This window comes from Opisthorchis viverrini, assembly GCF_000715545.1.
Source record: "Opisthorchis viverrini unplaced genomic scaffold opera_v5_463, whole genome shotgun sequence".
NCBI classification, from domain to species: domain Eukaryota; kingdom Metazoa; phylum Platyhelminthes; class Trematoda; order Opisthorchiida; family Opisthorchiidae; genus Opisthorchis; species Opisthorchis viverrini.
This window is the reverse complement of record NW_008752117.1, coordinates 48,678-59,813: the sequence shown is the minus strand read 5'-3', so window position 1 is coordinate 59,813 and position 11,136 is coordinate 48,678. Positions and strand designations below refer to the sequence as shown.

Here is an 11,136-nt window from a genome sequence, read left to right as displayed (position 1 = left end):
TGTTTATCTATCTATCTATCTATCTATCTCTCTATCTATCTATCTATCTATCTATCTATCTGGGCATTTGTTGCAAACTTCATGGAAAAGCTTCTTGCATGAACGTTGCTGGTCACAGTAACTCTTGTTTCCATCTAGAGATGTTTAGTTGATAATATTGGGTCAGTTCTTAATTGGCAGTCTTCGTCGATGTTAACTGGGAATGTAAGCGTTGCTGCCGCTGAAGTGGCGTCATATTTGGGTGTCGTTTGAATACAAAGTGGTCACTTGGTTCTTTAACCATTCAATGCGTAAGATGTGACTGTTCAAATGGACAATTCATAATATCCAGTATTGTACTTGACACATACTGCTATCACCCCATCATTCCGGTGCATCAGCAGATCAAAATGACCATGGAATTTTCCAACTGGAAGACTTCCCATCGCCTGAAATAAAAAACAGACGCTTATAAGTGCAGTATCAACTAAGATTGCGTCTGGGTCCGTATAATGAAGTAGTGGCTCACCTAGCGACCGTAGATTCACACCTTAATACTCACGTGCTAGTGTTGAAAGATCCTGTTGATCAATGTACATCAGTACCGAAACCGTCTCACGAACCTCAGTGTATAGCACTGATGTCCACTGAATCACTAGTATTATCACCCACGTTCGCTCGTACAGGTACAAGGCACGCAATTACTAACCGGCAACCATCCGGTCAGTCACAAGTGACTGAACAGCAGTGTGATTGGCTTTCACTTAGACAGCAAAGAGCGTCACTCATCGTTCAAAAACGGAAAACCACATCACGTGGCAACCTATCGACCGGCTCCTCGAGTGTCAACTTTTCAGATGGGAGCTTCAGTCATCGTGTAAAACTATTCTTCCTCTGAGCTACTTGTAAATGATTCATACAGATTCGACTTACTTTTGTACCGTGGCACAGAAGCATATGAATCATAAGGTACTCAAACACATCGCTTGGTTGTGCGTAAAGTGAGAGTGGCTAGGCTTGGATATCTAGATGCCTGGACTAGCAACCTTGCTGAAATTCGTCTATGAAACCTGAAGTTTCTGATCAAGTATTTTCACTCGTGACCGTCACCTATCAAAGGCAACGAAATACAAGTGTCACCTCGATAAATACACTCATTATCATAACAGTTTGATTTTCACAAGTGACCTGACGGAATCACTCCGTGGTGTTTCATGACTCACCATTTCACCGTATTTCATCACGTTACTTAAGACCGTCTTCCTTTTCACCGCCTCGTATTGCTCCTCCAGTGTACGCTTTTTTATGTCGTTCTGCGCGCGGGTGAGAAATAATGACAGAGGGGAGCTATGTGAGACAGGCATATCAGCTTAGGCAACTTCAAGAAGATCCAGTGTGGGCAAAACCGTGAGACCATCACTAGAGTTAAGACAACCGAGGTACGGAATGAAATACTTCTGGTAAATTAGTGAGCACTCCGCTATTCCTGGACGCCATAATTGCACGAAGAACACATCTGAATGATTTGATGCTCTAAGTTTCTGATCCCACCATCATTATTATCATCATCAACCATCATCAAGAGCAACAAAAGTTGAAAACTGTGATGCTTCCGAACATACAAGCATTATAAATTATTTGTTGTGGAAAAAGAAAGGATAGTGGAACAGGAAGGAAAACCTAATGCTAGCATACAGCATACACCGGAGATACCCACACATTTGACAACCAGTCAGACCATCTGGATAGAAGCTGACAGCATGAACTCCATTGACACATTGGTTCATTTCGACAAATGTATTGAGTCGAAGGCGTTCGGGAGAGCCACCATCATCATCATCATCGTTATCATCATCATTATCAACGTTACCACTGTCAACATCCGTATTCAAAATTGACGCTTCCCTGCGTGCATTCAATATCCAGTTGAGGCCCTATTCAAAAAGAAAGGATCAAAATGGATGAGGAAAGCAACCAGTGCTGGCCTACTACAATCATTCCGATGCGCCTACAGCTCCACATATTTACACAGACGAACTCACCCGAAAATAATAACAAGAACTCCAATACCATCGATTTGAGGGCATGATTTACAGCTTCTTTAACCAATAACGGTGGAAATCGGGCGGCCCCATCGTGGAAGGCGAATTAAAACTGTAGCACCCAGACGTTTGTTAGTCTCATTCCTACCCCTCTGCAAGCCTAGAAGCGAATCTGATTGGGAGGATGGTGGGAAATTTCGGAGAAACAACCAATGGTTTGATTATTTTGGGGCCATCGAACGGCCGTGGTGGCTGAATTGCCATAAATCCTCTGCATGCCAGAAAACAAAAAAATTTATGGTTTTAAGAATCAACTGGACTACCACTGGTTGGTGAATATTACAGGACTAGCCATCCACAACTGACAGGCTTATCTGTAACAGTTCCTTTGAAACCTACCTGTTCCGAATCTACAAGCCATATAAACGAGTATTCGTTTGCTAGACACACATCGATTTTCGGGTCCATACAAAACATAGCACCGGATTTTTCATCTTCCTTGGCTGAAGTTGTCGCGTAGACTGCAGGTTCAGGGGTTCAGACAAGAGAACAAACAGTATGGGTCAATATCAAAGATGTGTTAAATAGTGAGGCAAATTATCGACGAATGGATCCTGTGACTCACAGAACTAATGAAGCTGCAAGACGTCTAAAACTAACACACTACTCAGAAGGTCGCTGACAATCCAGTGACAAAACACAATGGTTTTCGTGCTTCTTGCGGCAAATCAGGTAGGCGCAATCCTTGAAATTTCCTAAAACTTAATAAAAACTTGAACCCAGATTGGGCGGAAGTTGCCAAACACTCTCATAAATGAGATATTTATCTGGGTTCCTTTGGGTCATCCCGTCAAAATCAAATATGTGTGTAAATGGATAACCAGTTTCTTATGATGAACCCCTCAAAAAAAGACCATTGACGAGAATGGTCAAATATTGGGACGCCACAATAATTAAACCTGGTAGTTAATGGGTTAAAGTGTACTTTTCATAAAAGGCAAGATCCATTGAGAATTTACAATGAAGCTATCCACTTGGCATTGGTGGATGCAGCAAAGTGACACCAAAATACCACTGGGGTTGTACCGGTTATGCAATGATTTCCTCTACACATATGAAACTGGTTCAGCTGCGGAAGCGCCATTAATCGATGAAGGATCGGCTTCCTTAGTAGAGTCATGGGCTACTTCCATACAAAATCGTCGAGTGAACAAACATGAAACAAGTTTGGAACTTCGTTCCGTTTTACTGGTCAACGTTGCATGTAAAGCGTATAAAAGATTGAGGTTCACAACGACATTTAAGAGGATCCATGCAAGAAGCAGCCAGAAGTTGACGCTACTTACTTCCCATATTTGTAGGAAGAACATCTTTAAACATAGAGCCAGAGTAGCAAGCCTCCACGTATAGCACCAATTTGTTGAACTTTTTTTTTGAATGCATGTAGGCGAGGGTATCGTTCAACTCCATGGCATACAACTGTCACAAGGCAAGAAGAAAATTTCTCGTGAGCTCGAGATGAGTTACTCGATGAGTCAGTCACAAGTGATGTGGATCCCTTGACTGGAGATATATCCTGTCTTAGTGCGGATAAATCAGGCTTTGTGTTGGTCGCTCGTGGCCGAACGTTATAATTTGCATTTGTCAAGCGCACCATTGATGATTTCCAATAAGGATGGAACAGTCGTACATTGCTTCTCGGCTTTTCATCACACAATGGTTTCCCATACATAAGTACAAAAACTTCATACTATAAAAGATTGTGCTGTCGCTCTAGAAGCGAAAATCAGAATGTTGTCTTGTCAGGGAGAATTCGGCTGACGCGTTCTCCGTGTCATCTACGCCTCATTGCTGACCGTAAACGACCGGCTTCTTCGTTTATGGTATCTACGCTTGCTCAGCAGCCTGACTGGATCGACCGCGAAATCATGTGAGTCGAACGACCGTAAACTTCATAAAAAAAACCTATATGCGACGGTGTCATTTAAAGCATCTTGACGAGACCTATGAAACTTCAACATCTTAGCTACTGTTCCATTTTGTCAGGTTGACTATAAACTCCCTTTATAAACAATTACCGATGTCAATGCGCCAACATACGTTTTCGTAAGCCTTTTCAATCCGATCGCTATTTAGCTTCCGATTGAAAAAACTGCGAGGTAAAACCGTGGTTACCAAAATTAACTAAACTTACATTTTCTTCTAGAAAACCAATATGGGAATTCCCACCATGGCCAGAGTAGAAGATAAACACATTGTCATCACGACCGCTGTTAGTGGGCAGAAAGTTCACGGTGGACTTCAGGAGGAGCTTATTGGGTGGCGCTCCCACGCGTAGTATAGCAAAAAACCCGCGGAAACGGAAGGACAGCAAACACGTAATTTAGAATATTGTTTTATACACGATTTTGGATACGATCAGTAGCTGAAGTAACTTCCACTTGTCTACTATTTGCATGGCCACATGAATATGGGAATGAATAATCAATTGTTCAGTCGTCCGTTGGTTACTTCTTGCATCATGGGATGTAGTCGTTTCTATGGTTTTAACAACATGAAGGCGGTTTCAGGCAGTGTTTATCATCTTGCCTCTGCAACGGTCACACTTAGCTCTTTCAGAAACACGCGTGTGTTAGCATGATTACATCTGTTACATAAATTATCTACATATTGCATACACTACGGAGGAAAAATATTATAACCAAGGTGAGGCGAACCTACATTTTGAACGCGGATATCCCAGAAGCCAAATGTTTTTATCCAAAAATGGTTTGGAAATGATCCGTTTGCTGGTCGCTCATCAGGATGATGTTCACCTGTTCTTTGTCCTTGGTGATGTTTCAAGTCCAACCAGAGTGACATCATATGTGAATGTTTGGGTCTGAAGTTCCTCCATACCTGTCTGAAATTAAGTGGCTGTCGCAGCGAAAGGGAGCATGGACTAATCGGGGTCCATATGGTCCATTTCGAACTATGCTGCGTTGTGGCCTGCATCCTCTGAATTCGGTTGCTGTTTAAAGTAGTTTCTGTCTGAAGACCTTTTGTTCATAGTCTGATTGATCGCCTACAGATTTCTGTCGTGTCGCATTATGGCCTTCCACATTCGTTGTCACACAAATTTCTGGGTTCGGTAGTTCATTTTGATTCGTTGTTTCTGAATTGCTGTTGTGTTTTAGCCCGAGCTTCGGAGTTTGTTTTCGCAGAGGCTTTTCCAGTAAATACACCTGGTTTATTGTGAGGATGACTCTATCATTTTGATCACCTATTCTATAAACCATCTCTTCTTCCCTCTGTATCCCAACAAACTACAGGCGGGATCGGAAAAAACTGATTTTGTTCAATTTAGTATTCGAAAAGCTTTTAACCACCTTTCTGTTAATTTACTTATTAGATCTGTTTCCGAACCTGGTTAAAGCCGAAAAGCAAACCAGATAGTGGAAAGATTGACAGAAAAAGATAAAGTGGACTTGGGTCTCGATCATGCAAACAACGGTGTTCATTTGCGTTTTCCAAACCGTGAGTTAAAACAACCGAATCTGAGCAAACCAAAGTCGACCGACCCAGAGTTTACAACACCGAGCAGACTTCTGACCACTCAAAATTGCGCATATCTGCATATTTCCGAAACCTGTTCACAGTGCCGATTGCTGTCTATGATTTAATGATAACCCATACACTGAAGTGGATAAACTGGGTTTCCTGGAGTGAACTAAATCCTTCTTTACTGACTTCTGGGAGGCTTACTTAAAGAGATTATGTACCAAGTTACTTGCGAGAATACTAGACACGCACTTCGTAAATCCGAAGACGGTGGCCTGCAAAACTAGAATTCTGGATGAGATCCACAAGCGCATCAACAATATCCACTTCCGCGCAAACTCACCTTTTCAGCACCTTCTTCTTGTTGGCTTCAAGTTTCTCATCGCCTTTTAATACATTCACGAAGTTATCCCGTGTGACATCCTAAAATGGATGAAAATGCATGGCCATTTATTCCTGTGACAATGGTGTTCTGCACATTCATTTTATTCACAGTAACCATCCATTTGCAATCTAACAAATAATTGAAATGTAAGCTCTTCCCTCGATCTTCACTCATCATTTTCCCGATGGTCGTTGTATGCTGAAAACTGGAGAATTCGCTTGGTGATCAGTTTACCAAGCATGACAACTGGATTTGCTCCACGAGCCTAGTGTTAGTAGTTGAGTTCAACCTGGACTACCAGGGAGCATTACCAAGTAGCCCACATCTCTACCTCAGTAGCTAAGGAATTCAACCTAAATGAGGAATAGCCCCTATCTTGAAGTGAGTATCATTCATCAGCACTCAACTGAATCACACTTGGGCATCCCTTATCTATGATAGACTTTGACTGGATGTGCTGTCCGGGATATCACAGGATATTTTCTTCAAGAAAGCTATTCGGACACTGTTGATCCTCTTGCACTTTTCACGGCTCTTTAGGCAAGAAAGCTTGCCTACTGGATAAGCCAAATGCATAAGGTTGAACTCGGTCATGGGCTGCCTGAAAGTTCTATATGACCTTAGGACCAGTGTTCGTTCAAGTGGATTGACTATTCTGTAACATAGTAAAACTGATTATTCTGCCCTGAGGTTTGTATTGACTTTTCATCCGCAGTGTCACTGTACTTGCGTCTTGTGGTACCCGGTTAAATGATGCTGGAAATTACTTGATTGCTGCGCACCGGAACACGGCCTTACTTTTCCACGGTAGTCAATTACCACACCGTTGTAGACATCTACGTGCTCGTATTGATGGAACACTTTGCCTTTAAACGGATTCCTGGAATAAAAGAATGAAAAGTGGCAGTGGGTTTTTTGAGAGAAATTAACATGTAGGTCGAATAGAAAAATGAAAGGTTAATAAATGCTGCTGGAAGTTGTTTCGTGGGCTTGTTCCGGTGAACTTTTCTCGGCGATGAGTGCACCTTTTCTCCTTTCACACATTCGATTGAGTGTGACCAATAATCCTTTACGAAAAATAATTTAGGTATCCTGCAATGATCCCCGTAGAGTGCACAACAGAGAAAATTACAAATTTGGTGCAAAAATGTAATTCTTTAGGTAACTTTACGTTCAAAGATTTTTCTCCTCTTCGGCTGCACCACAAAATGTTTAGCTCAGTAGATTGTCTGCTTACTATTTGCTCCAAATCATCAGAGTGGTGATGCACAAAAACATCTAGACACCAATGCGATTACGTTCAGTCTACTAACAAATCAAACATCCTCAGTCTCATCATTATCATCACCGTCATCATGCTGATCATCATCATCCTGATCATCATTCTGTTGATCACCATCATCATCATCAGCAGCAGCAGCACTAAAACGACATACGGATATGAATGAGATTCATTTCTGACTACTCAAACAAGCGCATATCTTCACCACCATCGTCACCATTATTAACATCATCAGAATGCGTTGCTTGCAACAGGGTTGTATGACGTCTACAGTCATGAAAACGCATCAAGCAAAGGCAATTCTGATATGACGGCAAAACTTTCAGACATGTTAAAGCCAGACAACGAAGCGCGTTTCTACACTCTACTTGTTATCATTTAGCGAAACGTTTACGCAATATTTACCTGGGATTGTTTGCAATATCGTCGAAGGCGAAGGTAATTATATTCTCCGGTGGAACATTGTACTTGCGCACCAATTGATACGCGTGAAAAACGTCCGCCTGAATGAGAACACAATGACAAAAAGATCAAGGATGAACTGAGGCAGAGTGTTGCATGAAAGGATAAAGAATACAAGCAGTGTGTAGGATAATCCATACTTGGTGAAGTATCATTTATTCAAACATCATTCTTATGCATCATGCCAGGAACAGGAAACATGATTCTACTGTGGAAGGGCTTGTGTGGATGAAAGTTCCACATGCATTCAAGTGTCCCAGCAACGACCTGCTCACCGAAGCTGTGCAAACTTGGTATCCCTTGACTTCGAAATTACTTCCGAATCTGTCGTTCGCTTTTCTGCTAGAGAAATAGTCACATTGTGGCGAAAATCAGTGGCGATAATTTTTTACACACTGATTCTTGAGAACGCATACAGACGCACTGATTTTATGTAACAATTTTATGTAACAATGTAGAAATTCGTTTCACAACAAGGGAATAATGACGAAAACCAATGAAGCCCAAAAATTGTGCCGCCATTAGTGTGTCCATTAGTTGTGGCTTCTATCCGCCGCCTTTTCGAGTGAAATATCACAGCCATGGAGAAAGCTATGTAGAACGCAACTGTTTGGGGGACTACTGTAGCACACTTACACTTTGGAAACCATTTCTTGTGGGATTCAGGTGAACTTCTGAGCCTAAAACCAATAAAACACCAACAGAAACCTACCTGATGTCGATAATTTCGCCAGGTGTTGGAACCAGCGGCCAGAACAATCCAGTTCTTTGACGGACGGTTGTGAAATAAGGATGACCAATTGCCGACACTGACGGCGTCCAACCATGCAATGTGGTCGATGCAGAGAAAGAACGCTATAAGAGGCGAACAAAGACGCATCTTATTCAGGCTTATTTGAAGCTTCATGTGCCTGGAACTTTATACTGCCTCGTGTGAATGAACTTTGCCTTAATAATGTATGGCAACAACGTGAAAATGATACACACCAAAAATCTAATAGGTTTGTGGTATAACGTTTATGCTAATTGGGGTATGATAAACCGTTTTGATCAGCTCGTTCAATGGCTGATCATTCGCTCAGGTTTTTTCAACAACGCGCGCACATTGATGATTTTTTTCTTTTCTATGACAAATGTGGATCATTTGATTGAGCACTTATGTATTTCAGACGGTACTGAGCAGCAAATTGAGTATGCAAAATAGTTTCACGTAGCGGCTGCTCCCGGGGATTCTCGATGCAGCTTTCAGGAACAAGTTGATTTTCGCGTGGCTTGGTGTAAATCGTTAACTCGGCAACAACAATTACGAATCCAGTGGCGCTTTCGTCCCCACTCGTACTGCTCGATAATGTCCTGCATGTATGATGAAGAGGTCCGGAGAACAAAACCTCCCTAGTTTGGCTAAGCCTGACCCACTTCAATGACTTAAATCCAGAGGGAATGAACACTCCAGAAATCTGATGAAAGGAAGACCGAATTCCTGAAAACGTATTCCGAAATGCCCAAAACCTACTGAGACCCACAAACTACACCAAAACTTTAATTGACAAAACATCAGGAAAGCCAAATAGCCAGTTGTCTGGACTGAAGATCAAACGTGCGCGATGCTCTTCATAATTTTCGAACTCCCGTGTTCGTTGTGTTCCTTATTGATGAGTGCTTCTCCTATGGTAAGATGTTGAAACGAAAGCAGTTCCTCGATAATGAACCGTCAAGAAGCACGCACGAGGTGCGATCAATAGTGAAACCCGGGGTTTATTCATTTTTCTTTTGACTGCACAAAAGTGAATAACATTTTGGATGGAAAAATACGGCGGATGTTCAATTCTGCTAAGTCGCCGAGTTCTGATGTCCTTATCCCGGGTACATATATGATGGCTAAATGAGTAGTGAAAAAAAAACGAATACGCTGAGGGAATTGGTCATTCAATGGAAAAGGCGGAAACACGAATGATTGACACTCAGCACGCCACCTTCCCATGTCGTATTTATCAGATGCTTCCAGACAACGAAGAGGGCGGTTGAGTGACTTGGACGGTCACACGTGTCACAAGACTAAGGCAGACTCAGCGTTCGTACGAAATATTTTTCATAGCACAGTACCGGGTTTCTCAGGCGTACAGTGGCTGACTCGGCCATTATCAAGCAACGTCGTTGAGTAGACACTGGCAGTCTACTTGGCACGCGGTAAATGATTTGAAACGATTGATTTGGCAAGACTACGTGCCCGGTGTCGTTTATGTGGGATGCGACTGAGCTCCTGGCTGAACTGTTGTGGTTAGTGGTATTCCGCCAAGAGAGGTGCTCGCGCATTCTCTTAGAAAGTTGCCGTGGCGTGCGCCCAACCTACTCCGCCGAACAACAGCAAGAGAAAGAATACACAACCGTGTTCTGGGTGAGGACTGGCATCTTGTCTATGGGGTTTAAGTGGAGTAAAGTGTTTGTTGTGAACCTAGGCCGCAGAGTTCCATCCGGAAACGTGCTTTGTAAGGACTGAAACAAGCGGCGATCGAATATGTCCGCCAACAGATAGCCTCTATAGGGTAGACTCAAGTATATTGGCTTTTTTCCAGCGGTCGTGATAGACGGTTGGATAGGGCGGTCGGATATATGCTTGGTTATAAACCTCTCCGGGTTACCATTGGCTCATAGCAGGTTAGCAGTTTACTGTCGTTCAGGGTCTAGTGTATCAGCAGGGCAACTAGGTTTTGCTTGGTTCTTTTAAATTTGAATCAAGGTTCGTTTCCGCCTCAGTGGCGCAAAACTCAAGAAGTTATTGTACTGCCCCATACATGTGGGATTTCTCTAGACAGATCTCCGAATTGAACCCGTGGATATTTTGACTAACTTAACGTCCAAGAAGCGGAAAGCATTGTCACTTTCAGTTTCAAAAGTGGACTGGTTAGAGGGATATGCTTGCTTAAAATCGGTCAAAAGAGCACCCATTTCGGAACCTTTTTATACTAGCATAAAATATCAACTACGCGCTTTTGATAAAAGTTTGTATGCCATATCTCACCATTCATTCGTCCAAGCTCCAATCTGCCAGAAAATGTCACTCAAGATTCAGCCAAGAGAAGAACCCATGGCTAATTCATCGATTTGTCGGTAAATTGTGGGGACAAATTAAAATTTTATGTTGAATGTACTGAGAAGTGGTAGTTGTTTTAAAGAGGTTGTGTGGATTGGGATTGTCAGATGTGATGAGTCAATGAATTCACAGAAGATATATAGTCTCCGGGAGTAACATGTTTGTAAACGGGGAAGTTACCACAAAATAGCACACAAATTAGCAAAGAATAACCAAATCCGATATTATGTCCACAAACCCACTAACTCTACAAACATATTTGCTCAGCAAATAAACTCGACCCTGAACGAAAGTAAACTGCTAACCTGCTATGAGCCAATGGTAACCCGGAGAGGTTTATAACCAAGCATATATC

The 11,136-nt window shown here is 42.3% G+C and overlaps 1 protein-coding gene across 1 annotated transcript in view; it reads right to left on the bottom strand.

The window, feature by feature from the left end:
* Positions 1-8,570, bottom strand: part of T265_11189 (hypothetical protein) — a gene marked incomplete at both ends in the record, with an annotated part of 86,444 nt that extends 77,874 nt beyond the window's left edge. Inside the window, 7 exons of the mRNA XM_009177784.1 lie at positions 351-428; positions 1,203-1,292; positions 2,421-2,542; positions 3,368-3,500; positions 4,216-4,291; positions 5,905-5,984; positions 8,403-8,570. Coding sequence (XP_009176048.1) covers positions 351-428; positions 1,203-1,292; positions 2,421-2,542; positions 3,368-3,500; positions 4,216-4,291; positions 5,905-5,984; positions 8,403-8,570 — 747 coding nt within the window. The remainder of the gene's footprint in view (positions 1-350; positions 429-1,202; positions 1,293-2,420; positions 2,543-3,367; positions 3,501-4,215; positions 4,292-5,904; positions 5,985-8,402) is intronic.
* Positions 8,571-11,136: the final 2,566 nt, after the last annotated feature.